We start from the raw sequence: 27,056 nt of genomic DNA, 5'->3' as shown, positions 1-27,056 counted from the left end.
CCAATCAACTGTCGGCAGCGGGAGACGGACGCGGAATGGGTCCAATCGGCGGCGCCGAGTGGAAAGGTCTTCTCCAGCGTCGCTCCGGAAGGCACGAGCAGAACTTCCGGTTAGTGAGAGCGGGAGAGAGAAAGGGCGCGCGCGAGGGTGTCGGTTACGCGCCCCAGTTATTATTATTATTATTATTATTTCATTTACGTAGAAACCACCCTCTTCCTCCCCCCTCGAAAATAGGTGAGGGGGCGGGGAGAATTAAATGCGTCAGGCGGGGCCGGGGGGGCGAATATAGGCGCCCCCAGGAAAGTCTTCCCTCGCCGGCAAAAGAGCAACTGATTCGCTCTCGTGACAAGAAACATTTGCCTTGCCTGGAGGTTCTCAATGGCCTGTATTTATGTAACATACACAGCCATTTAGAACCTTAATAGTAAGAATTCACCCGTATAATAGTAATATTAAGTTGGAATAGGTAGTAACATTTTTATATATTTATATATATTAGCCATTATTAACCTAAACAGTAGTAATGACTCATCCCTTGAAACGTTTAAAATTAAAAATTATAAAAACAATAAAAAAAGGTAAAGGGACCCCTGACCATTAGGTCCAGTCATGTCCGACTCTGGGGTTGCAGCACTCGTCTCACTTTATTGGCTGAGGGAGCCGGCGTACAGCTTCCGGGCACTTATTAACCTAAACAGTACGGTAATAATTATAACAGCAGTTTGAAAGCGCATCAAAGTGCAAGTAGATAAATAGGTATCGCTCCGGTGGAAAGGTAAACGGCGTTTCCGTGCGCTGCTCTGGTTCGCCAGAAGCGGCTTAGTCCTGCTGGCCACATGACCCAGAAGCTGTACACTGGCTCCCTCGGCCAGTAAAGGGAGATGAGCGCCACAACCCCAGAGTTGGCCACGACTGGACCTAATGGTCAGGGGTCCCTTTACCTTTACTTTTAAAAAATACAGCAGCCACTACTAGCCTTAACAGTACTATAGTAATGATTCTCCCTCATAATAACAATTTCAATTTAAGATATTTCAAATGTATCTATGTATGGGGAGCCACTATGGCTTCTCTATCCTGTGAGCCCTGGGTGTCTCCTACAATTGCTGAGGCTGCCACCCTGTTTCCCTGGGGCTACAGGAACGTGTGTGTTGGTGATGGCCTTCCAGGTGCTTCAGGGCCCCTCCTGCTCTCACCCCCCCCCCACGGTCTGGCTACTGGCCGTACATGAGGGGGAGGGGTGCCCATTTTTAGCCCATTTCCCCCTCCCCCAAGAATCCTAGGAACTGTAGTTCAAGGGTGCTGGGAATTGTAGCTGTGAGAGGTAAATGGTTTCCAGGATTCTTGAAAGGGTCAAATAATGTGCCTTACATGCTTGGCGTGTAAGTGGCTGATGTATTAAGTATGTCCTGCTTGTCCAAAATCTACTGCCCTTAAGTTTTACTGGATATCCTCTAGCAGGAGAACGGGGAGCCTGTGGCCCTTCAGATGCAGCTGGACTCCAGTCCCTATAAACCCTAGCCATGGTTCTTACTGGGTGATGCTGATGGGATGTGGGAGTCCTGCACCACTTGGAAGGCCACCAGTTCCCTAGCCCTGTTGTAGACACACTTGCCTGGGGCTAAGCTCCATCGAACCCTGTTCAGGAGACGCACACAAGGTTGTCTCCAGAGGAAAGGCCCCAACACTTAGTGCACAGGACCAGCTTTACCTGGAGAAGGTGCCTCCTGTGTTCCATTTCAATAATTGTTACAAATTTCTGGGGCAACTTCATTATGCTCTACTTTTGGGGAACAGGGGGGCCTTTCTGAATCCTCCATCCCAGCCCAATGAAGGGTTCAGAAACACTCAAAAGCTTGCTCTTCTGTGACATTTCATGGGGCTTCCTACAGCTCTTGCCGTGTTGGAAGGCCTCTGAATTCAGAAAGCTATCTTTCGGAGTGTGACTACTTCGTGGGGTCTGCCATCTTGTCCATCTGTAAACCTGATCAAACTCCTGAGGACAGTGGCATATCCATCCTGTAAGGTCAGTGTTACAGGACAACCATGACGCTGGCCTGAGCAGCAACACAGCTTTGGGTTCCCCCAGCCCCACCTTCAGGGCCACTTGGAGCCTCCATCCCCACTGCCGCCAAGGAACCTCCCTCCTGCCAGGTAAGACCGAGCACCAGCATTCACTTTATCCTTTTATTTCTGTTACTTTTGTGCAAACATATTCATACACCTTGTTAGAATAAGATTCTTGTAAGTGCATTCTCCCTTATTGTCTACACCAGTGATGGCGATCTTTTTAGACACCGAGTACCCAAACTGCAACCCAAAACCCACTTATTTATCGCAAAGTGCCAACACGGCAATTTAACCTGAATACTGAGGTTTTAGTTTAGAAAAAACAACTCATACATTAACATATTTTGTCTTAAGAAACCCCCACAATAACAGTGCTTTCAATGATACAAACAACTTTTTTTTTTGAAAGGTAAAAGTTTGCATTTGGCATGCTTTTGAACAATTAATGTGATTTTTGCTGTTGTACACATGCTGATAATTTGTCTAACCTTGCCGAACTCAAGGCGGCTTACTCCTGAGTAGGAACAACAAACTGGCGGGAGGCCCTGGCGCATCAAAAGTCGAGGCCTGGACAGGCCAGCAGTTTCCCAGCACGAGCCCTCCTCTCCTCCTCCCCCCAGCGCGGCCCCGAGGGTGAAAATGGTGCCCTAGCAGTGCTGGGACCATGCTGGAAGCGGCCAGGAGCCCCCTGCAGTGCTGGAGCACCAGTTTCACCCCCTAGCTACGGCCCTGCTGGGACAATGGCGCACATACCCACAGAGAGGGCTCTGAGTGCGTCCTCTGGCACGCATGCCATAGGTTTTCCACCTCAATATGGTTTACACAATATTGAGGCCTCAGAGGAAGCCGTTTGGCTCTTAGCAGTGTTAAAAGATCCTGGCCCTCAGCATCCATTACAACCAGGTGGTGCTGTCCCCTGGCACAGGGGTGCCTTGGATTAATCTAGGTGGCCAGCAGGGGCAGAACTTGGCCATGGCAGCATCTCTGGCTTAGCCTGGAGAGAGGTGAGGAGAGTGGGATTTGCTTACAACTCTTCAAAAGAGAGAATAGTAAGAGGACAATTCCCAACTGGCACTCCCCCACGCCTGCCTGCAGAGAATGCACCTACAGACTGTTAGTTACTGAGAGGCTCAGCTGAGCATGGCATGAAAGGGCAGATCACATACAGGCTCTTCAAGGAGATAAATATTCTGCAGAGAGAAAGAGAGGCCAGGGCAATCCTGCTTCCATGTGCAGGCAGAGAAGGGCCAGGAGGCAACAAGACAGAGGGGTGAGGGAGAAGGGAGGGATCCTAGCATCCTGCCACTTGCTCTGGCCTGGATCTCAGGTGTTGGTGTTCGGAAAGGGGTCTTGCCTTCTGGAGCTCTGATGCAGTGAAACTCCCACCCTGCCAGGGGGGCAGGCAGGTGCCAAAAACAACGGTCAGAGCACAGACAGTTGTGAGGGCCAAGTCATTTCAACCAGCTCCCTCCCTGCAGGGAGACGTTACATCCTTGGCTACTTCTCCCGCTAGCCCACATTCCTTGACCGCTGCCAAGACCCCTCCCCAGCTAACCAGAGGGCCCCCAAACACTGTCCCAAGAGACTCTCCACGAGCAGCTTCTTCCTGCCATGTGGTTGCAGCTGTGGCTGCGGTGGCCTTTCCATGATCCAGCTGGAGGGGCAGTTGCAACCTGGAAAGCAGATGTTGAAGACCACCCTCTGGCTCTCCTCTCCTGTCCTGCTGACTTGCTCTCCCCCTCCCTGTGGCCTGTACAGCCAGCTGTTGAGGAGGGAGGAGCCAGGGGTGGTCACTTTTCCTTCTCACGCCGGCTGGAGGTGAGGAAGTCGTTGCGGAGCAGGCGGTAGAAAAGGACAATGTTCATGGGGGTCATGACGGCCATGCCCACCGTGCTGAGGGTGTAGGTGTTGGGCGGTATGTTCTCCCGGTTGAGCACCAGCCAGCGGGTCATCCAAGCCAGGGTGGTGATGCGGAAGACCACGTAAGTGCCCAGGTTGAGCAGGCTGGTCAAGCGGTAGGAGGTGGTGTGGGCCAAGCCAGCCATCAACAGGATCGTCCGCAGGTGCAGGAAGATGGAGTTGATCTCCACCAGCAGGGCCACCATGGCGAAGCCCACAAAGCGGTGGACCAGGAAGGCAAAGCCGAAGCAGAGGATCACCTGGGAGAGAGGCAAGATGGGAGCAGTGGCTGTTAGGAAGCCAGCACCATCTCTGAAGGGTCTCTGGCTGAGGAAAAGGTCTCTCCCACTCCAGCTGTTAACTGGAGAGACTGCCATTGGAGAGTGCATCCTCCATGCAAAGCAGACAGTCTACGCCCTTTCCTTCACACTCTCTGTCCACCTAGCCCAGGATTGCCTGCTCAGACTGGCAGCGGGTCACCAGACTCTCAGGCAGAGAGCCTGTTCGCCAGCTTCCTGACCCTTGTAAACTGCAGAGGCTGCCATTGGGGATTGAGCCTGGCGCCTTCTGCATGTAAGACAGGTGTCCACGCAGTTATGCCCCTTCCTCTCCATCTGCAGCAACTGAAGACGGCCAGCCTGGAGAGCCTGAGAGCGGATCAGCCCCAGCCAATTTCATGTCACATCATTTTCCTACAACGAAGACTTTGGGGAGCAGCTTCGGGGTTGAGGCTGAATCCACTGGGTGAGGAAGGAAGGCAGGGCACTTCTGGCTGGGGGAGAGGGTGAGTGCCTGTGACTAGGTCAATGCCAGTCAAGGGTGCTGCGGTGGATTTATTTAATTTACAGGATTTGTATCAGGCTAAAGGGCACCCACAGCAGCTTACCTACAGTCAATTAAAGTAAGACAGTCTCTGCCCATAGGCTTCCAATCTGAGACACATGAGGCCGAAGGGACAGGGAGTGGGGAGAGCAAAGCCAGGCACCAGCTAAAACAGTTTGAATCTTCAGGTTTTTTATAAGGAGGTTTTAACAGCTGCAAGCAAAGCAAAAACATGGCTTTCCCCTTGCATGGAGATGTGGCAGTGGTGCCTACATCACCTGTTGAATTTCTACCTGTCTTGCAGCTGTTAAAAGCAGTGGGGCCTTGTCCAAAAAAATTCTAGTAGCCAGCAAGAGGAGAAGCAGCCAGACAGCTCAGCACCTGAGGGAGGCAGGGAGAGGGAGGAGGATCTTGGGATCACACAGCAGACAGACTCCGACTCCTCTGTAAACCTCAGTGGATTGGGTAGGACTGCAGAGGAAGGAAGGGGGAGCTGCCAAGATCCCCCTCTCTTAATGGGGGGGTGTAGGAGATCCATTCTTTGTGGGGGGGTCCTCTAGCTCTTCCCAGCAGTGCTGTCCTCAGCACAGGCCCTAATGGGATTAGCTGCCCCCTGGGGATTAAGCTTTGTCTCTGCCTGAATTAGATGTATTATTTAAATGGCCTTTTGACCCATCTGGCAGCAGCTTCTCATGGGCTGGAAAGCCACCAGAAGGATGGAAGCCCAGTGAGGAGAGGTGCCTGCCTGGAGGGTGTGCACACTGCCCCCCAACATACTCCAGGCAGGCAGCTTAATCAGCGTGGGCCGAAAGGTTGTCTGCATGTGCAGAGACACTCCTGCCTTCACCACCACCTTACCTGCTGTGAGGCTGAACTGCCTTGGGACTGAAAACTGGGGCAAAGCCTTACGAAGGCTCCTTTCCTTGCCTTCTCTACCCCCTGCCCCCCCCCCAGCTGCTCCTAGATTACTTACCATGCGCTCATGCCACACCCCCCACTTCAAACTTTGCCCACTTGCAAAGGGACCGGGAGGAGCAGGAAGCACGTTTTCCTAGTAACAGGGTCTGAATGGGGAATGAGACCACCCAGCACATGCAGTCAAGCCCTGCATGTATCAGCTTGCCTGACCCCACAGCCCCTGGCCCTTGTCGAGTGGCCTGAGCCAAGGGCTGCGCCAAGAAGCTGAGCTGCCAGAGACCATTGTTGGAGAGCAGCCAAGCATGGCACGCCCTGCCCTGCCCAGCTCCAAGGAGGCACAGGTCAGCTTCTCTTTATGTAAGCTGCACAGACATCATTATAAAACACGCTCAGGGACAGGGCGGTTGCTGACAATCCCCGCCTAGCATCAGAACCAAAGTGCCTGCTGGATCAGGTGCCCCACAAGGATGCCTGCTAGCAGCACTCAAGCACAAGAGCAACTCGCCCTCCCTGTGTTTTCCAGCAACTGGCATTCAGGAACGCTCTGAATGCGGAAGGCAGAGCACAGCCATCGACAGCCCTCTCCCCTTCCATGAATTTCTTTAATCCTCTTTTAAAGCCACCCAAGTTGGCCATCCCTGCCTGCTGTAGGAGTGAGTGTGGTTCGTGAGGAAGGCTTTTCTTTATCCTTTCTGAATCTTTCAACGTTCAGCTTCACGGGATGGCCAGGAGTTCTAGTGTTATGAGACAGGGGAGGGAGGAAACTCCTCTTATCTACTTTTCTCTGCCAGCCTCACAGGGTTGTTGTGCAGATAAAGCGAGGAGGAAGAATCCCTTCCCACTGCATGTCGGGGAGAGGTGCTCCCAGAACTCACCACAGAGTGATGGAAGAGCAGTTCCCAGCACTGCTGGATCTTCTGGTGATACATCATGTCGACGAAGTCCTGCACGAAATAGCCTGAGGGAGGAACAGAAAAGAAAGCGTTAGCAGCCAGGCCCCTTCACACACACACACACACACCAGACCAAAGAGGGGGGGAGTGTGCAGAGCTTGGCCTCGTGCTCCTCCGAGGACTGGCCTGTGTTAAACTTTCCACAGATTAAATTATGAAGATGCTGAAGAGGCTGGAAAAAAGTCTCCAAATCCTGGCTCCAGACTCCTTCCACCCTACCCCACCTCTGACTGCTTAGTTTGCAGCGGTCAGATTCAGCCCATGCTAAGAACATGCATACAGGGAGGGGAAGATGGCCCTGCCTGTCTCTTCAGCTCCCCAGGCAAGCAGATGCCTGGGCGTTTCCCCCTCTAACCCGACAGATAAAGATCCCCCCCTCCTAGTTCTAACGTCTCCATTCAGGGCCAGAGGCAGGGAACGAGGCTGGCAAGGGTTGTTTGCCCACGTTTCCCTGACAATGCCGTTTCCTCAAAAGCTCCCGGCCTTGCCCTTTGTCCCCCTTGTAAAAACAACAACAACAGGGCCTCTTCAGGACAAGCCTAGAGAAGGCCTCTCGCTTCCCCTTCTCCTCTCCAAGGTGACAGCCTCTGATCCCAGCAGCCTGTCCCGGGGGCTGGCAGCTCAAAGCCACTTTCCTCAAGCAGACTTCACCAACCTGGTGCCCTCCAGATGTCTTAACATTCGTCAGCCCCGGCCAGGCTGGCAAACGCTGTCCTGATGAGCATGATCAACCGGCAGTTGCACCATGCCACCTGAATACTGCCTCAGCCCCTGCACAGGTTCAGAGGCGCTCTCGCCTGTATTCTGTGACTGAGTCCTGGGATTTAAGCTCATGATCCAGGTTGAAGCCATAGCTGCCCCAGCCCTCTCACAGCTCAAGGACAAACCCCACCAGCAGAGCCTGCAGGATCACTCACACAAGGGATCCACTCTGATAGATTGGACCTGCCTGCTCTTACAGCCTTTAGTTATAATTTACGAAAACCGAGTCTCTGATTGTGGCATAATTTTAACTGCCGGCTGCTGTGCTTATATGTTGCTTTAAAGGTGATCTTCCTAAGCTGCTTTGGGCATGTTTTGAGACAGAATCCCATGCATCAAATAAATGATCTATGGAAACACAGGATTCTCCACCCACTTCTGTCAAATGCTAAGAAGATGAAACCCCTCCAGGCCCCCAAATTGTTCACCGAGACGTCCTCCTCCCCGTCGACATGGGCACGAGTGCCAAGAGCCCAGTCCTGAGTGCCCCCAGAGGGATCAAGGCAGGTGAAGACACACAGCCAAAAAATAAAATGAGTTTTTTTGCCAATAGGGGAAGGCAGCAGTCTCGGCAAGGCTGGCAACCGCAAGGCATTTCCATGTCCCTTTGGCTAGGACTCTCGGACTTGGAATAACAACCGCCACCACACACCCCGCCAGCTATTTTAAAAGTCACATGAGAAGCGTTCCTTTTCCTCCTCGTGGCTTCCCCGGCCTCAAGAGTATCTGGCAAACAAATCTCAAAGTGCTGGGTGGGGCATCTCCACTTCCAGGAATCTAATTGCCCCAGGTGGGTGCCCTGCTCTCTCCTGATCCGGAAGAATGTCTGTTGGAGCAAAAGACCGGAGTGTGGGGAGAGAAAGAGGCCATGTGGCCCAGCTCTGGAAGGCCTCCCCCCCCCCAAGCCCCTTGGGCCACTCGCGTCTCTCCCAGGCCCCATCCTCAGGGACCTGCAGTCAGGTGTGGTGCTGCAGCCTGGTTTGAAAAGGAGGAGTGAGAAGTCACTCACTGGCTATGTGCTCAAGAGTGTTGCGCTGAACCTCCAGGGTCAGAGGCAGTCTACCACTGAACCGCTGGGGAGGCTTGCCACCTCTGTGCCTTGCTTTGCAGGCTTCTGTTGTGGGATGTAAACCAAAGCAAATGTCCCAGTGACTTTCCCCGTTTCCCTGCTATCTAGAGGACGCTTACCATGCTATATCCTGTCAGTGGTGGGGAGACATAGCCAGGCATAGCTCTGAAACGGATCTGCTGCATGGGCTGAGGCTGGGGAGTGGCCCAAGGGGGGCTTTGCATGCACTTCAATGATTCTCTGTCTCTTGGGGGTGGGCAGCGAGGCTGAACTCTGCGGAGAGGAATTTGCTGTGGCGGCAGCAGCAAGGGATGAGAATGGGCTCGTTTGTTTGCCCCTGGGTCACGTGCCTGCCAGAGGGAAGTGGCGAGAGGCGCACCCAGGAGATAGCCTGGCACCAGCCGCTTCCCGCCCCGTGGGTCAGCTGCTGAGGCTGCAGCCCCAGGGGTCAAAGGCAGGCAAGCAGAGCAGCCATTGAAAGGGAAGGCTCTGGGGGCACCGAGGCAATCTTTCCCACACATGTCCTTCTGTGGCTTCCTTGGCTCCAGAGTGCTGTGTTCAGCTTCCAGGGCCCATTTTCAATCCCACATCAGCTCTGGGACCGGGGAATCGTGGGCAAAGTGTCTCTGGGTGCGCACAGAGTGCCAACCACTGTGCCCACCGGGTGCGGCTTCACACACTCCCGCCCGCCCGCCCGCCTTTTATGGTCAGCGCTTAGGAGGAGCGGGGGTCGGCTGCAGGCGGGGCCCCCTCCTCCTGCTGCTGCCGCCACTCCTGGCGGCCACTCACCCACGGAGATCCCCAGCAGGTGGTGCGCGGCGGGCAAGTGGGTGTCGATGAGGTCCTCCGCCATCTGCGGGTGGAAGTAGAAGCTGGAAAAGGAGAGAGAGAGCCGTCAGACCCCTGAGCGCGCGGTGTTCCGTTTCCCCCCAACTCCGCCCCGTTTCTCTCGGCGCCCCGACTCACCCGAGCAGCGCCCACGAGCCGCTCAGCAGACTGTGCGCCAGGGAGGTCCAAATGTTCCGCCACTTCCAGCGGTTGCGCTGCGCCGAGGGCGGCGGCGGCACGAGGCGCTCCAGGCCGCCGTTGAGCAGCCGGAAGGCGACCACCGACCCCCCCAGGACCAGCAGATCCATCGAGGGGCTGCCCGCGGGCCGCGAGCCCCGCCGATCTCGCCCGGCCGCGCCCCAGAGAACTGCCCCCGACGGCGGCGCCTCCAGCTCCCTTGGCGCCCGGGCGCAGCAGCAGCAGCAGGAGCCGCCGGACGAAGCGGGCCCCCGGGCGCGCCTCCCATTGGCTCCTCGGCCAGCCCGTCTCCGTGGCGACGGGCACGCCCCGACGGGACGGGAGGGGGCGCTGCGGGCGGGATCAGCGGCGGCAGAAGTGACGCGGCCGCAGCGAATGGTCCTGTAGGGTCCGGTTCCCGGCAAAGCAACGGGAGGGCTGCGCGGGGCTCGTCGCCCCCAAGAAGCAAAGCGCAGCTGGGCAGCGGCAGGACTACGCGGGGATCCCTTTCCAGCGGGGAAACTGAGGCAGGGAGGCACGCCCTGGAGCAGCAGCGCCAGCCGCGTTGGATGCCGTGGTGGGGTCCTCCGGCGTCCCCTTCCTCGCCAGCAAGGACCCAACCGGTTAGGAATGGGCAGGGTCAGCGAGGGGGAAAAGGGGACCCGGGGAGGGGTCTGCCCACCTAGTCATTTTGAAAATGCTTAACAACCTACCAACATAATAATATTCATCTCTAATTTGTAGATATAGCTCCTTCTCTCCATCTAAGAGTGTTGTTGTTTAGTCGTTTGGTCATGTCCGACTCTTCGTGACCCCCTGGACCAGAGCACGCCAGGCACTCCTGTTTTCCACTGCCTCCCGCAGTTTGGTCAAACTCATGCTGGTAGCTTTGAGAACACTGTCCCACCATCTCCTCCTCTGTCGTCCCCTTCTCCTTGTGCCCTCCATCTTTCCCAGCATCAGGATCTTTTCCAGGGAGTCTTCTCTTCTCATGAGGTGGCCAAAGTCTTGGAGCCTCAGCTTGAGGATCTGTCCTTCCAGTGGGCACTCCAGGCTGATTTCCTTCAGAATAGAGAGGTTCGATCTTCTTGCAGTCCATGGGACTCTCAAGAGTCTCCTCCAGCACCAGAATTCAAAAGCATCCATTCTTCGGCGATCAGCCTTCTTTATGGTCCAGCTCTCACTTCCATACATCACTACTGGGAAAACCATAGCTTTAACTATACGGACCTTTGTTGGCAAGGTGATGTCTCTAGTTTTTAAGATGCTGTCTAGGTTTGTCATTGCTTTCCTCCCAAGAAGCAGGCATCTTTTAATTTTGTGACTGCTGTCACCATCTGCAGTGATCATGGAGCCCAAGAAAGTAAAATCTCTCACTCCCATCTAAGAGTAGATACCTTGAAATTAACAGACCTCAGGACATAATGCCCATTCAGCGCCTAGGGCTTGCCGATCGAAAGGTCGGCGGTTCGAATCCCCTCGGCAGGGTGCGCTCCCGTCGTTCGGTCCCAGCGCCTGCCAACCTAGCAGTTCGAAAGCACCCCCGGGTGCAAGTAGATAAATAGGGACCGCTTACTGGCGGGAAGGTAAACGGCGTATCCGTGTGCGGCTCTGGCTCGCCAGATGCAGCTTTGTCACGCTGGCCATGTGACCCGGAAGTGTCTCCGGACAGCGCTGGCCCCCGGCCTCTTGAGTGAGATGGGCGCACAACCCTAGAGTCTGTCAAGACTGGCCCGTACGGGCAGGGGTACCTTTACCTTTACCTTTTACAGCCTGTAGCAGATTGAGAAAAATCTGTGTTGTTTTGACTGAGCAAAGGCGCATGTAAATTCCCTCAGGCACCAAACTGCGTGGGAAGCGTTGCTATTCTGCCAATCATGCCAATCTGGTGCCAATCCGCCACATGCTTTGGACCACAACCCCCATCACTCCCAGCCAGCGCAGAACGCTCTGTTTGGGGACAAAAGGGAGGGGAAAACAGGCAAATTTGTCTGCCCTCTCCCAGACTTAGACAATGTTGGTGGCAGAAGAAAAGGTGAAAAAGGAGAAATAAAACCAGCACTAAGCCTGGGGTGGGAGAGCCCAGTGCTCTTAAGGGCAATCAGATCTACCTTTCTCCAGTCATCAAATAGTGGGGATGCTACCAGCCTGTGTGTGCATATGAGAAAGTGGGAGGGCACACTTTGAGTATGCGCTCTTCCCCACAGGCTTGGCCAAGGGTCAGAGGGCCAGAACATAGTGACAGAGCATCTGCTTTGCATGCAGAAGTTCCCCAGATCACTCTCAGAGAGCATCTCCAGGAAGGGCTGGGGAAGGAATCCCTGTCTGAGGCCCTGATCAATCTTCTGAGGTAGAAAGCAACTTCCTACATTCCTAAGGCTAAGAGCCTTCCAGAGAATGCCTGCCTAATCTTTGTCCACTGACACAGCAAACTCATTCCGTTGTCTTGGGTGCCATCCTCTGCTATTGCTTTGCCCCATGGCCATGCTTTCTCTTGGGTTCCTCCCCCCCCCCCATCACTTACTCTGCAACTTGTAGGGGAGGCCGTGCCAGAAATTTTCTGCCAATGTTTATTAAGCTATGCCTTTCTTTCTAAATTGACACCCAGCCTCTGGCAACGCTAATTTTATGCACACTCTTGTGCTTCTCCAAGCGATACCAGAGCCGGTCAAGTCACTCTCAGGTCCCTGTTGCAACACCAGACTTGCAAACTTGGCTCTGCACTCTTTCTGAGTCCTAATAAAGGGGACTCACCTGTTGCATCTTTGCTCCTCTGCCCAGGACTTGCCTCTCCCTTTTTCCTGCTGACTCAGAGGCTGTTCTCACCAGAGAGCAGGATCTTGCCCATCTTCCTATCTGCCTGCTGGGTCCCCTCCACATCCTCCATCAGACAGGCCTGTCCACCTTCTTCACATCTGCTGGTCTATACAAATGAAAGTTTTGCTGGTTGTTTCATAAAATTTATCTGCCACTTGATTATTTAAAAAACCAAAACACCTCAAAGCTGGTTTACAGAAGAGATAAAACAATGAAATTATTACTAAGAAAATATAGCAGCAATAAGTTAAGCAATTTGAAAAGCTAAAATAACAAGGGATTAAAAATGGATCAAAACTCACATCAACTTTCCAAATATCTGGGTAGGCTTGTCGAAGCAAAAGCACTTCTAGCAGGTGCCGAAAAGAGTGCAGCGAAGGCACCTGCCCGGTGTCAATAGGCAGGGAGTTCCAAAGATTGTAGGGGCAGCGGAGAGATGGTTTGCAGTTAGGCCCCAACAGCCTGGGCTCGAGTATTACTGTTCGCCTCCCCCAACTTGGAGAGGAAGAGGATTGAGGCTGCAAGTCCAAGAAGAATCTCCTTGGCTGGGCTGGCTTTGGGAAGGGTCCTCGTAGCTCAGGGGCAGAGCACCTGCTTGGCATGCAGAAGGCCTGGGCTCAGTCCCCAGTGGCATCTCCTGGGAGGGCGAGGAATGGCTCTCTTTCTGTCAGCGTAGACAGTCCTGAAATGGATGGAGCAACTCCTGCCTCATTGCATGTGATGTAGGAGTTGCCAAGCCTCTGCCACACCCAGGCCCAGCTGCTCATTACCCCACGGGCAGTCTGCACACTCCCTTTCTGACACCTTGATTAAGGAGATCCAGAAGCTCCTCTCCAGGTCTCAGCCCTCCGGAGCAACAGGGGTGTCCCTGGGGGCCCCAGTTTCCAGCAGAGCAACAGCCGTGGAGGAGCTGTGCATTGGAGGCAGGAGGTGAGAGGAGGAACTGGTTGAAGCAGGCCGGCTGCCTCTCTTCACACCCACCTTCTCTCCCAGGAGAAGCCGGGAGGGAGGGAGCCACAGGCGGATCAGCTGAGCTCCAGGGAAACCGAATCCAAGGCCGTGAGTACTTGCTTTTCCTCGCTGGCACTGCCACAGGCCACCTCCCTGGCAGCACAGGCTGAAGGAGGTACAAGGGATGGGGCTTCCCTCCAAGTCTGAAGGGTGGCCAGCATCTGATTTCCCCCCTGGGGACAGAGAACCCGTCTTGCCTTTGGGAGGCTGCTGCTTCCTCCCTGGCCTTGCCTGCTGGGCTCTCCGCAGCCAGCCTGGGCGCATAGCTAGGGGTGAGGAGGCTGCTGAGGGGATCTGGAGGGCAGCCACCGATGTTTCCCTGTGCTCTGCTGGAAGGGTCTCTGACAATGAGGAAGACCTTTCCCTGCCTGCCACAATCCCAGGCCGGTTGTTAGAAGGCAGCATCCCAAGTACTCAGGGGTGGAATGTCGCCTTGCAAGCAGAAGGTCCCAGGTTCAATCCCCAATGGCATTTCCAGGTGGGGCTGGGAGAGACCCCCTGCCTGAAGCCCTGGAGAGCAGCTGCCAGTCATTGGAGACACTATTGAGCAAGATGGGCCAATGGTCTGACTTGGTATAAGGCAGCTTCCTATGTTCCTATGCACTGGTTCTCTGTCTTGTAACAGCAGCCATTGAACCCTCACAACGCTCCTGTGAGGTAGGCTGAGAGAGAGAGAGAGAGAGAGAGGCTGGCTGAAGGTTCTCCAGTCAATGGATAGACACTTGAACCCAGGTCCCTCCAATCCAAGCCCAATCGTTAGCCTATCCAGTGGTGCTGACCTAGGGGCTGATGGGAGTTGTAGTCCAAAACATGCATTGGGCACCAGGCTGGCAAACTCTCATGGTGCCATTTGTTTCTGTGTCAGGGAAAGGGTCCCTTGATAAAAAGTTGTATTTGATGAGCTGCCATTGAAGGCCCAGGAATAATTTTCACACAAAATAAATAGATGGCACTCGAAGCACCTGGTTCTGCCTCTTCCGGCCCAGTGGCTTCCCTCCCCCAGGCACGTCCTCTTGCCTTCCCACACACAAGCAGCACGCCAGAAGGTGCCTGAGATGTAGAAAGACACTGGCCGCTCCAGCTGTGGCTGAGTGAGAGCACTGAGGGAGGTGACCCTGGGAAAGAGGCACCCCAGGATCCGGGAGGAGAGAAGCTGGGGTGAGGGGCTCCCAACTGCCCTGCAGTAAAATGAAAGAGGGGAACAGCATTGGGTGTGCTAAGTTAGGCTCCTGAATTGGGAGGGCGAGAGATGCTGATCAGGAGTGGGGCTTTGTCCCTATGTCATGCTTATTTCATGAAAAGTAGACTGCTTGATTGTAAGAAGAAGCCAAGCTCAAAGCGGATTTATGGGAGAGGGCTGTGAGGTCACATCATATTCTGTTTGTTAACTGTTCTGAGGTTTGTTTGGTTTTTACAAAGTCGTGTATACATTTTATAAAATTAAATTAAACGGTTCTGCCACTGAGAACAAAGGCCCTTAGCTCAGAAGTGCTTGGAGGCTCCCCTGCCCTCTCTGTCTCTCCCATGCCATAGCTGCCTGTCTCTTGCACCTGACTCTGATTGGTAGAGCTTGGGGGTCCTAATCAGAGGTCCCACAAGAGGGAGGTCTGCCCAACCCTCCTCTCTACTTGGCCTGCCTCCCTCTGCCAGGCAGCCTCTGTCTCTGGTCCCAGGCAAAGGAGGACTGGGCCTGCCTCGCCATCACCAGCTGCTGGGTCATTTCTCAGCAGGAGACACTTCCTGGGGCTGGCCTGGGGTCTTCTGCATGCGGAACAGTGAGCTCTGCCACGGAGCTGAGCCCCCCTCTCAACTCAGGGCTGTCAGCTGGGTGTTATCAGAAACTGCTGAGGTGCTTGGCAGCTGAAAGGATAGTGTGTGCTAATAAAGAAGAGAGTGCCTCTGAGAGTGTGCGGAGTGCTTTCTCTGCATTGCCAGCAAGGAATTAGGTGTTGATTCACCCTGGGCTCTCTTCTTTTACAAACGCAACATGAGGGAATCTGGTATCATCATTGTCAGAGATAATGTTTCATGTAATGTCTTTGATGTCAGGAAAAAAAGCAAGCTTCGCTCCCTTTCCTTCTGACTGAGTCCTGCCTTGTGGAACTCACTGCCTGGAGTGTGCAGCTGGGCAATGTTAATGCAGACTTAATGAACTGGGGTGTGGCCTGGGTGGATTTGGGTGCTTCCACCCACACATCTCACCGCTCATTCTGCTGAGAGAGGTCCCCGGGCGGGGGGCAGACAAGAGAGGCTGCTCAGGGAGGGAGGGTCTGTCCTTGTGTTCTCTGCCTGACCTTGTTTCTTCTGGGCCTCCAGCAGGAGCCATGGAAGGGGGAGACACCGTGGTCACACAGCAGGTCTGCCAGGTGGACGACATGTATGACGGAGAGTGAGTATAGATGGCAGGGAAGCTGTAAAAGCATTGCTGCCTTTGTTTTGGCTCTATGAACAGAAGCAGTGCCACCATGGAAGACCACCAAGCAAGACACGGAGGGAACAGCCCTTTCCTGCCGCTTCTCCCCAGCTGCTGAGAGATAGACTGCCTCTGTCCCTGGAGGTTCCACATGGAGCTCCTGAGGCTAATAGCCAATGATTGACTTCTCCTTCCTGCATGGATCTGTCTAGTCTTTGAAAGCTGTGGGCTGATCCAGATATATATAGATCCAGATATAGATACACACACAGGGAAGCGTTCTCTCTCTCTCTCTCTCCCCCCCCTCCCTCTCCCGAAGGAAGACTTCCTTCCTTCCTTCCCCGCTCCCCTCACCCAGCCCTCCTGCTACCAACTTCTGCCTCCTCTTCCTCCTGTTTCTGCTTGGCTACCCAGCCCCTCCCAGTTCTGCCCTTTTATAGACCTGCAGAGTATCTGGATGGGGGGGGGGAGGACACATTTTTAAGGCTGCCAAGTTCCCTCCTCCCTTCCCACTTTTACAATATAAGTATCCTGGCCGTGTGCATGGGCTGCTTTCTTTTCCATTACGGTTTCTTAAGCCATTGGGCTGCCCAGAACAGGAGCTGAGCCAGGCGGCATGCTATGAGCCTGCATGTTATGCAAAGGCCTTTGCATAATTCCTGCTCGGGTCTTATACAAGCCTCCCCACCCATCTGCACATGTCTCCAAGGCCTTGCAGAGTTGTCTGGCAGCTCAGGTTCAGCAAAGGCTTCTTTTCCTGCTTTCACATTAGCTCGTTTCACAGCAAGCTAGACATGCTGTCATTTGCAAACGGTGCAGAATCATCCACCCTGCAGACCTGGTGCATTTGGAGCTCTGAGTCAACAAAGAGATTGGAGCATCTGTCCTGGTCCTCTGGCCTTCACTGTTGTGGAGGCAGGAGATTGGACAAGGGGGGGGGAGGGCAACTGGCAGCAGGACAATCCCTGCCTGCCGGACTCCTTTGGACCCTAAACCCTGGAGTCCCTGGCTCCCTTGGATGTGTGGGGTGGGGGAGTCCAGTTCCTAGGAAACTCCTCTGGAGAGCATCACCGAACTCTCCCAAAAATAGGCTTCTGGAGGGAGAAGGAGCCTCTGCTTCTCAAGGGCCACCTGTCTCCCTTCCACTTGCAGGATGCGAGAGGTGGAGGTGGCTGGGCACCCGGTGTTGCTCGTGAGGGACCACCTGCAGTTCAGCGCTCTGGGGAGCAGGTGCACCCATGCCGGAGCCCCCCTCAGCAAAGGTAAGGGAGTGCCTCTCTCCCATCTCTCTTCCTCCCTGCCTGTTTCTCTCTCTCCTGCTCAGCTGGTCTCTCCTTCTGAATTGCAGGCTACTTGGGACAGGGACGGATCCGCTGCCCCTGGCACGGGGCTTGCTTCAGCCTCAAGACGGGGGACATTGAGGAATACCCCACCCTGGACTGCCTCACATCCTTCAAGGTGCGCTCTGATTCTGACTGCCCCATCTGCTGGGGCTTCCTTGCACAGAGAGCCAAGGGGCCTTTTTCATCCTGAGAGGGAGGGGGAGGCCTCCGCTGTGGTCCTGCTGCGCAGCTTCCTTCCTGGGTGGAAGGGGCTGCTAAGGGTGCCTGTGCTCCACCGCATGCCCAATTCAGGGCCAGGATCTTGGAAGGACAGCCTCACCGCCCAGGCCCTGCTGCTTATCTTGTTGCCCCTTCGGACAGATGGCGGGGCCTTTTCGCCTGTGGCACCGGAGCTTGTGGTGCTCCCTTTCGAGAGCGGCTGGCTTGCCGCCTTCTCTCAAGGCCCTTAGGCAGGCTGTGGAAGGGGTGACTTCTTCAGGCCCGTTCAACCCCAGGAGAGGTTTAGATTCCTTGCCAGAAATCCCAGAGAGCCATTGCTGCAGGTCAGAGTAGAGGATACTAAGCTCAATAGACCAAGGCTCTGACTCAGTTGTGCCATGTGAATTATTACGGCTATAAGCTGCCTTTGGTGGCCACAACCAAAGTCAGCCTCAACTGAGTCAGCTGTGAAGGCGCCAAAATGAGCATATAAATCAGTGTGTGTTTTAATGCCTGTGGCAGCCGGAATCCTGGCCTTTGGTCAGCCTCAGTAGAGGGAGGCCAGTCCACAAATGCTGCAGTGGGAATGAGGATGGCTCCACGTGGCCCCACTTACCTCCCTTGGGGGTGAGAAGTCCCACAAATGCAGGACTCGCCTGGGCTTTGATTTCCTCTGGAAGGAAAAGTCACAGGAGACTTATGAGCATTTTATGGCAATTGCATTCACTTACCAGTATACAGGCTGAGCACAGGTGGAGCTGGCAGGCACAGCTTCACACACCCAAAGTGCACTGCTCCCCACCAGATCCCCAGAGGGAGGTGGCTCCCCAGAAACCTCGTCTCTCTCTGGGTCTCCCTTGAAAAGTTCCTGCTCTCCTCCTGGCTTCCTGCCCCAGAGACACCCCACGCCCTCAGTTACCTCCTATTTTCCTTGGTGCAGGGTGGGGGGAGTTAGAGAGCCACCAAAAGATGTCTGTGCCCACTTCCTACAGAGCATCAAGGGATATTTGCAGCCCCATTAACCCTCTGCTGTCCAAGCTCCAGTCAGTATCCTTTGGGTCTCCGCAGGTGACTGTGGACGGTGGGCATGTGTACGTCACGGCCAAGATTAAGGTAAGGAGCTCTGACTCCCCTCCCCTTCTCAAGGCTGGATGTCGGGGGGCCATGGTGTTGGCTGCCTGTCCTTCCTCCTGCCCAGCCACAGCCCAGGCTCACACCCTTCTTCTCCCCACCTGCCCCCCCCCACTTTCCGGCAGGACCTGGAGAGCAGCCACAGGGTGAAGCCCATGAGCAAACGGAACCCGCTCAACAGCCAGACGGCACTGCTCCTGGGGGCAGGTGAGTCCAGGAGGGCCAAGGCTGGGGGGCATCACCCAGAGTGCCAAAGAGTCATCACTGCTCACCAGGCTGCCATCTCCTCCCTAGGCCCCGCAGCCCTGACTTGTGCCGAGATCCTTCGCCAGGAGGGCTTTACTGGCAGAATCGTCATGGTGACCCGGGAGAACCACCTGCCCTACGACAAGACGAAGCTGAGCAAGGTCTCTGGGGGGCCTGGGGCATGAGCAGTGGGGCTCATAATACCTGAAAACACTGAGGGTGGGAAGTCTCTTTGCCCCTCATTCATTACACCAGGGATCACCCAAGGTTTTCAGACTTTCAGCTTTCGTTTTTTACAATGAGGATGTCTCTAGCTTCCGTAGAAGGAAAGTTACGGGGCAAGAGGTGGAGGCACCTTTGAAGTGATTGCTGAGAACTGAGAGGGTGGTGTGGCTGCCTTCACCATTTTTCCTTGCGCAGAGGATCAGTATGGTGGGATCTGCCCATCCAGGACCAGCAGGAAGCACTGGCCTTCCCTGGGTAGGCATAAGGTTGCCCGGGTGCAGGGTGGGCATGACAGTCGTTTGATGATGTACGATGCCACATTCTGCATGGCAGCCGTTTTGTGGCTGGTGCCCAAGGCACTACCTGTGCCCACTTGCCCAAAAGGATGGGCACCCCCTGTGCCACATAATGGCATTTTTATACTGCCCTTTAGCAGGAACCCCACCACTTTTTAGGTCCCCTGCTTTAGAAGACTGCTGGGCTGGGGAGAGATGAGCTGGGTGCTCCCAGTCTTCAAAGGTGTCTTCTCCCAGGCAGCTTTGGAACTCCCTGCCTATTGAAGTCAGACAGGCTCCCTCTTTGCTGTCTTTCCACCAGCAGCTGAAGTCCTTTGGTTGCTTTTTAATGAAAGGGCTGGTGCTGTGAAGTTTTTATTGCAGTAATTTGTATCTTTTAATAGATTATATAGATCCATCGAAAGGTATAGTTTTAATTCTATAGTTTAGAATTAATTAAATGAAAAAAACTAAAATTAAGAGTTTTAAAATTATTGTTTTCCCCCAGTGTTTTTAGCTGTAAGCTGCCTTGATTCCATGTCAGGGGGAAAGGCAGAGTATAAATAAATGTTGTTTAGTCGTTTAGTTGTGTCTGACTCTTCGTGACCCCATGGACTAGAGCACACCAGGCACTCCTGTTTTCCACTGCCTCCTGCAGTTTGGTCAAACTCATGCTGGTCGCTTCGAGAACACTGTCCCACCAATCTCACCCTCTGTCGTCCCCTTCTCCTTGTGCCCTCCATCTTTCCCAACATCAGGGTCTTTTCCAGGGAGTCTTCTCTTCTCATGAGGTGGCCAAAGTCTTGGAGCCTCAGCTTCAGGATCTGTCCTTCCAGTGAGCACTCAGGGCTGATTTCCTTCAGAATGGAGAGGTTGGATCTTCTTGCAGTCCATGGGACTCTCAAGAGTCTCCTCCAGCACCAGAATTCAAAAGCATCCATTCTTTGGCGATCAGCCTTCTTTATGGTCCAGCTCTCACTTCCATACATCACTACTGGGAAAACCATGGCTTTAACTATACGGACCTTTGTTGGCAAGGTGATGTCTCTGCTTTTATAAATATAAAACAACAAAAATAACACTGGTATAAAGCAGGTCTCCTTCCTTTGCTGTTCATAGGCACTGGGTGTCAAAGCAACAGACATCTACCTGCGGCCTCAGAGCTTCCTGGATGGTCACAGCATCGAAGTCTGGATGGAGAAAGAGGTGAGTGGTGTTGCCACCTGTGAGGGGAGGGGGAAGATTAGGACACTGAAATGAGACCCCCCCCCACTAACATGGATGATGCCACACAAACCCCTGCACCTTTGCATAAGGAGGGGGTCTCATGCCATGCAAAATGGGGTGCCCCCATTTCAGAACAATGGAAAGGACAAACAGAAAGGCAGGATGAGGAGGAGCTAGCAGTGTTGACCCTTGTCCTGCAGGATGAGGCTTTTCTTAAAGCCCAAGCTCTTCCCCAGGCCATTTAAGGACTGTGGTCAAATGGAGGAGGATGTTAAGGGCAGATTTAGTTCATGGGGGTGGACTAGATGACTCTTGGGGTCCCTTCCAACTCTACTGCTCTAGAACTCTGCCTATCCCCCACCCCTCCATCACAGTCCCACTTCGGGTCCTCTCTTTGGCCCGGCTGCAGGTGGCGTCTCTGGACCTGGATGGCAAAAGGGCAGAGTTCAGTGACGGGACCTGGCAGACCTACGACCACCTGCTGATTGCCACGGGCAGCAGGTAGGCGCTGCCCCCTCCCAGGCACAAGGGTCCAGTATTGCGCCCAGAGCTCAGAAACTGCTCGTGCTACTGAAATTCCCTGTCGCAAAACGTGCCTAGAACAATGGGAGTTTTGAACGCTGCCCCTACCATAAGCCAAGCCATCCTGCTCAGCCCCCTCTCCTCTTGCCCCCGTTTCAGCCCCAGGCGCCTCCAGTGCCCAGGCGCCAACCTCCAGAACGTCTGCGTCCTCCTCACCCCTGAAGATTCCAGCCGGATCTTGCGCTTGGCAACGGGCAAGAGGGTGGCGATTGTGGGAGCGTCCTTCATCGGTATGGAAACCAGGCGCGCTCACTTTGGGTGGGCCCGGCAAGCAGCAGGGGGGAAGGCAGGGACAGAGCAGCTGCAGGAGCCTGGCTCCAAGGAACCTTCTGCAAAGCAGGTGCCTAGGAGCAAAGAGACGCAGCTGGCCTCTCCCCCCTGCACCCCCCGAGTGAGGCACCTCCTCTCCTTCTTGCAGGCATGGAAGTGGCCGCCAGCCTCGTGGGCAAAGCCGCTTGCATCGAGGTGATTGAGAGGGCAGAGTGCCCCTACCAAGCAGCCCTGGGCTGCCAGGTGGGCCACGTGGCCATGAAGGTGAGCAGCCCAGGCATGGAGCCAGAGGGATTTCTAGAGAGGGAAGAGGGGGGGGCGCTCAGGGCCAGAGTGCCTGCTTGGCATGCTCTGATGGTGGATTGGACCTTCCTCCCCCCACCCCCGAGGCTGGGCTAGGAGGTGGTCTTGGTACAGCTCCAGGCTGGGTTATGGGGCGACCTCTTGGAAAGAGAAGTAGAAGGTGGGGGTAATTTCTTGTGGGCATTTTCTGGCACCTGTGACGCCCTCCCAGAGCACCCCAGTGTAGTAGCTGCAACCCAGGAGAAGAAGGTGCAGGCTGCCTGCCCTCCCTGGGCGCTCCAAGGCCAACACCTGTCTCTCCTTCCACCTCTGCAGATGCTTCAGGTGCAGGGAGTGAAGTTCCACCTGCAGGCAGAGGTGACAGAGCTGCAAGGCGAAGGAGGAAAGGTCTGTTCGGGGGGGGGGCAGGGGCTGAGCTCAGCGCCCACAAAAGTGGGAGGCTGAGGGCTTGGCAGGTCCTCAAATCACAGCTGCCTTCCTCCTCTTCCTTCCCTACCCCCAGGTCACGCAGGTCCTTCTGAGCAGCGGGCAGGTGATCCTCACAGATGTGGTGGTGGTGGGAATAGGTGAGTCGAAGGGTTGGGCTGTATGGAGGAGTGCTGTCCCCCGTGAGTAGCAGGGCAGGAAGCCCAGGCTCTGTACCCCACATACAGGGATGGTGGTGTTTTCTCCTCCCCCCACACCCAAAAAAGCTGGAAGCTCTTTGCACTCTCTGGCAACAAGGTTCGGTGCTCTTGCCACCCACCCATTGCAGAACTGGAATGATTTTTCTTTCTTTCTCTGTATGTTTCTATTTATTTTTCAAGAATAATATCTCGGCACAGAATAATAAAAATGTCTTCAGTGGTACAGCAGATGTCAAGGCAATAAGCAACTATTTTACTTTTAAAAGACAACTGAACTTCCCTGTTTAGGGAAGTTTTTAATGTTTGATGCTGTGTTGTTTTTAATGTTTGGTTGGAAGCCGCCCAGAGTAGCTGGGGAAACCCAGCTAGATGGGCGGGGCATAAATACTAAATTATTATTATTACTACATATCCTTTGCTATTTTAGCTACAATGATTTCTAGCATATCATGCCAGCAGGGTCACAATCTTGCTCTGAAAGGGGGAGCTTAGTGTTCCCCTCAAACAAGCAAATAAATAAGCACACACACAGAGAGAGAGAGAAAATAATTTGTAAGTCACATGGCTTGGCAAGGAGGGATCAGGCCAGGGCTTCAGCAATGCCAGGCTAGAGGCCAGGGCAAAGCACTTTAGTGCCAGCTGGGCATGGCCACCACCTCACTCCCCCCCTCTCACCCCCCAGGAGTGACCCCCAATTCCAGCTTCCTTCAGGACAGCTCCATTGTGCTGGACCGCAGAGGTGCCGTCGTCGTGGATTTGGTAGGTGGAAGATGCAGAGGACCCCCCTCCCTCTGTCCCCTCCCCATCTCTGACCACCATCTCCTTTGCCCCCTCAGTTCATGCGGACCAGCGCCCCCTCTGTCTTCGCTGCTGGGGACGTGGCCTCCTTCCCCGTGGCTCTGCTCGGAGGGAAAAACATTGACATCTGCCACTGGCAAATCGCCCAAGCCCACGGTAGGCACTGCAGGAGTGGGGAAGGAACGTGCGCACCCCTCAGGGCAGTCCCCTCAGCCCAAATACACCGTTTGCAGAATTAATTGCCCGGAGCCTAGAGCTTGCATGTGTTTCTTCTTAAAGAAACATCAGGTTTCTAGTCCTTACTGACCGCAGAGAATAGAGGATTGCTTTCTTGAAGAAGGGGCAGACAGGCGGAGCGTAAGAAAAGCCAGAAAGGGGTGGGGGCAGCTGTCCCTGCTCAGTCGCTGTGTCCTCAGAGTGATCCCTAGGGGACTGAGCACAGCCCCCCCTCCATCCTTCCTCTGAGGGCTGTTCCCCACTTCTCCTTCTCTCCCCACAGGCCGCGTGGCTGCCCTCAACATGCTGCAGAGGCAGGAGAAGCTGCACACGGTGCCTTTCTTCTGGACCAAGCTGCAGGCCAAGAGCATCCGTTACGCAGGTAGGCGAGGGGATGGGGCACACACCAGCCTCCTGCCCCAAAGCCGCCAGGAGGCAGAGGAGCCAACCAACTGGCGGTGCCCCATAATCCCAGCCCTACATCTGTAAGAACCCAGTCATTTAGTGTGGCAGCGCCTACACTTTGGAACTCCCTGCCTGTTGATATCAAGCGGGAGCCTTCGCTGTACTCATTTTGGCACCTGCTAAAAGCATTCTTGTTTAGACAAGCTTGTCCAGGTGCTTAGAGAGTAGAGGTGATTTTTAACCTGTTTTAACATTTTAACTTTTGTATGTTTTAAAGCACTGCCGCATTTTTTTCTTCATTTCCTCGTTTTTATCTTTTAGTAAATCCACTTGGCAGTTTGTCTGGGTTTTTTTAGTCTAGTGCTGTATGAATTTTATGAAATATAATAGTAATTTTCTTATTTATACCCCACCCATCTGGCTGGGTTTTCCCAGCCGCTCTGGGCAGATTCCAGCAAAATATAAAAACATAATATCTGCATAAACCACTTAGAGAATGCCATCCTAGAGCTTTGAGCCTCTTGTCCAGGAGGGGTCTCAGTCCTCTGCCAGCTCCCTGCCAACTATCCTGTTGGATCCCAAAACTTTGCTGCCCTCTTGCCTGACAGGCTGCGGGATGGGCTACACCGAGACGGTGCTCAAGGGAGATCTGAGCCAGGAGAAGTTCCTCATCTTCTACATCAGGTGAGTCAAGAGCTCCGCTTGGTCCTGGGGGGGCGGCGAGCAGGGGCCCCAGTTGCCAGTGCAGACGCCCCCATTCCCAGCGCTGCAGAGAAGCTTTGGATTGGATTGTTTGCATTTCTGTGCTGCTTTCCATTCAGATGAAACCCAAAGTGGCTCACAAAACAATGAACAACAATAACAGAACAGAACAAGTACAGCACAAACCATTTAATTAATAATCAGTAAAACAACTGCAATTTATGAAATTCGGTCAGCAAAACGGAACCTAAAAAATAAGCTGAACATCAGAATTACAGCATAAGGCATATCGTATTATTTCTAAATCGACAATATAGCATTTTCTGATCGATAAAACAGCATTTTCTTTGGGTGGGGGTTAAGGATAGAGCGTTAATGCTGGTGACGCTCCAAACTGTCTTAAGGCAGGGGCAGATAGATCCCTTTTCTCCCCCACCCCACCCCTCAGGCTGATGTACATTCTAACTCCTATTGCATGGAAGGGGAGACAGCAAGGGGGGGTCCCCTAAATGTTGTTGGTCAGTGACAGTTTCAGAAAGAGCACCTCTGCAGATAGAAACCTAGAACTGGAAATATCCCAAGAGACATCTCGGCCAACCCCCTGCGATGCAGGAATCATGCAGGACTCATTCTGCTCTGGGGGGGGGGCAGGGCAGGGGCTTGTCAGAGTGGCACCCGTCATTGGGGGCGGGGGGACATTGCTGCTGGCAAGTCCCAGGTTCATTCCTCAGAATCTCTCCTTAAAGACAGGACAGGCAGCAGGGGCTGATGGGAAAGATCCTGACCCAGCCCCCTCTCTTCCTTGCGCAGGGATGGCATTGTGACTGCAGTGGCCAGCCTGAACTTTGACCCCATGGTGGCCATGGTGGCTGAGGTCCTGTACTCGGGGAAGATCATCACCAAGGATGAGGCAGAGTAAGTTGCGTCAGGGGTTCCCCCCCCCAACACAGGTGCTGACCCCCACCAGGGCCACGCTTCCTCTGTTTCGGTGACCCCAGCCATCTTGTTTCCTTTCAGGGCGATGAATGAAGAAGCCCCACCAGAGAAGGCCTAACCTCTCTCCCCACCCCATGCTAGGATCGGGGCCAGGGAGAGGCCATGAGGCTCCTAGCCCTGCTGAGAAAAAAGAGGCTGGATTTGATCCTAACAGGCACTGAAGCTTCTAATTTTCGCCTAAAAGAATTCCTAAAACTCACGTTAGCTTTAGGTTTCTCACAAACTTTTGAAATTCCGATCTAAGCTTTCCTCTCTGCTAGTGTTGAAGACCAGGAAAAAGTGCTTGAGCGGAGCTGCCTCCAGATGTCCCACCCTCCTTCCAAGCAGGGCCCCCATGCCGTGTTTTTTTTTGGGGGGGGGAGAGAAGGGGCTGCAGCAGCTCACAGGTGGAGCATCAGCATCATCTCCAGGGAGGGGTTCTGCTCAGACCCCTGCAGAACATCTGCCGGCCTGTGCAGACAACACTAGATTCTGTGGAGAGGAGGCAGCTGCCTAGTAGGTCTTGCAAAATGTAATATTTGTTCTGATATGATGAAGGGCTTTGCCACTTTTGTTCTGAATTAACTGTAGCAGTGTTCATAAACAGTTTGTCCAAAAGAACTCCAGGTGAGAGCCTTTAATGTAATAGGATTTTTGCATGTTGATCCCCCTTAAGGAAATTTGACAGACAGACGCCCCCACTAAGCCCCCACCTCCTCAGATGGCGAGAGGCAGGGAGTTCCACTCTTGGCCAGCAGAGGGTGCTCTTGCCCCAGCTCTGGTTGCGCTCTGGCCGGCTCACTTCCTCATTGACTGGAGGTTCCCTGGGACCAGGACAGAGAGGAAAGCGGCCCAAGGCAGGCCCTGCCCCCCCCCCCGCTCCCCAGTTTCTCAGCTGCATCACCAGTCAGGCAAGTGTCAGGCAGGGTTGGGCCATTCCAGGCAGAAAGACATGCGGGAAGGTGAGATTTTGTTGCATTGCAGGGGATTGGACTAGATGACCCTCGGGGATCCCTCCCAACTCTATGATTCTACGACCAGTTTGGGGGTGGGGAAGCCTCTGCTACAGAACCATCTTAAGGAGGGAGGAGAGGAAAGACACCTCCAAAGAGCAGCCCGGCATCTGTATTGCACAGGAGGGGTGCCCCCATGTACCCTGGAAGGAGCTTGGGGGGCACTCTGGTGGGGCAAAGGCTGAATCCCTGCCAGGCAGCTTCCAAGGAGAGAACCCTCAGCTCAGAACATCTGCTTTGCATGCAATGAAGGTCCCAGGTATAAACTCCAGGGAGTTCTTCCTAGGACAGACCTTTGAGGGCCAGGCAGGAGGGAGGGGTGTTGCCCTGCTTCTGCAGCAAGAGAGAGAGTCTCTCTTTTACCTGTAGGAAGGACCCTGCCCCCCCCCCCACAATAACCTTTTCTAAAAACACCGACCAAGTTCATTTGGCTAAAGCAGACAAGAGATCCCCTTAGAAGAGGCTCCCAGCAGTAAAGCAGAACTGGACCAAATAAACTGACACAGGATCCTGGCTGAGAAGGGGGGGGGGGAGGCTAGCCTGTCCTGTCACCTGTTCCCCTGCCAGAGACACCCCTCACGCCAAATATTCCCCCCCTTATGTCTCAGCTGCTAAGGGTAGCCATGGGAGATACAGTGGGAAGGCCAGGCCCCCTCCCCCCCAAGCTGTGGTGGTGGGGCTCCCATTCTGCATTCCGCTACTGCTGGGCCCCCGGGGCCCCCACCCCACACAACTGCACTTGTGGGCGAAAGTATCTGTGAGGGTCGGAGGTGGCTGGATGC

The 27,056-nt window shown here is 54.3% G+C and overlaps 2 protein-coding genes across 14 annotated transcripts; one reads left to right on the top strand and one right to left on the bottom strand.

Annotated features, from left to right (window-relative positions):
- Positions 1-20: 20 nt before the first annotated feature.
- Positions 21-25,882, top strand: LOC128403084 (apoptosis-inducing factor 3-like). Of its 13 annotated transcripts, none has more exons than XM_053367710.1 (20): positions 21-109; positions 1,893-2,154; positions 15,646-15,715; positions 16,892-17,001; positions 17,088-17,197; positions 18,349-18,393; positions 18,537-18,618; positions 18,706-18,818; positions 20,277-20,363; positions 20,794-20,885; positions 21,066-21,196; positions 21,385-21,500; positions 21,855-21,926; positions 22,042-22,105; positions 22,848-22,924; positions 23,002-23,119; positions 23,463-23,561; positions 24,193-24,268; positions 25,097-25,201; positions 25,304-25,882. In XM_053367710.1, exons 3-20 carry the CDS (start codon positions 15,651-15,653, stop codon positions 25,338-25,340), a joined length of 1,599 nt encoding a protein of 532 aa, XP_053223685.1. In that variant the 5' UTR covers positions 21-109; positions 1,893-2,154; positions 15,646-15,650; the 3' UTR covers positions 25,341-25,882. The 13 variants fall into 13 exon arrangements, with proteins under 13 accessions (XP_053223685.1, XP_053223689.1, XP_053223692.1 ...); XM_053367714.1 differs by having other exon boundaries at positions 15,643-15,715; XM_053367711.1 differs by lacking the exon at positions 21-109 and adding an exon at positions 142-166.
- On the bottom strand, positions 2,174-9,772 carry TLCD2 (TLC domain containing 2). The gene is made up of 4 exons (XM_053367729.1): positions 9,460-9,772; positions 9,283-9,365; positions 6,585-6,667; positions 2,174-4,229 (listed from the first exon to the last, which is right to left on the bottom strand). The coding sequence occupies exons 1-4, from the start codon at positions 9,627-9,629 to the stop codon at positions 3,861-3,863; spliced, it is 705 nt and encodes a 234-aa protein (XP_053223704.1). The 5' UTR covers positions 9,630-9,772; the 3' UTR covers positions 2,174-3,860.
- Positions 25,883-27,056: the final 1,174 nt, after the last annotated feature.

This window comes from Podarcis raffonei, chromosome 15, assembly GCF_027172205.1.
Source record: "Podarcis raffonei isolate rPodRaf1 chromosome 15, rPodRaf1.pri, whole genome shotgun sequence".
NCBI classification, from domain to species: domain Eukaryota; kingdom Metazoa; phylum Chordata; class Lepidosauria; order Squamata; family Lacertidae; genus Podarcis; species Podarcis raffonei.
The sequence above is the reverse complement of the archived record's forward strand: the minus strand, read 5'-3'. Positions and strand labels throughout refer to the sequence as shown.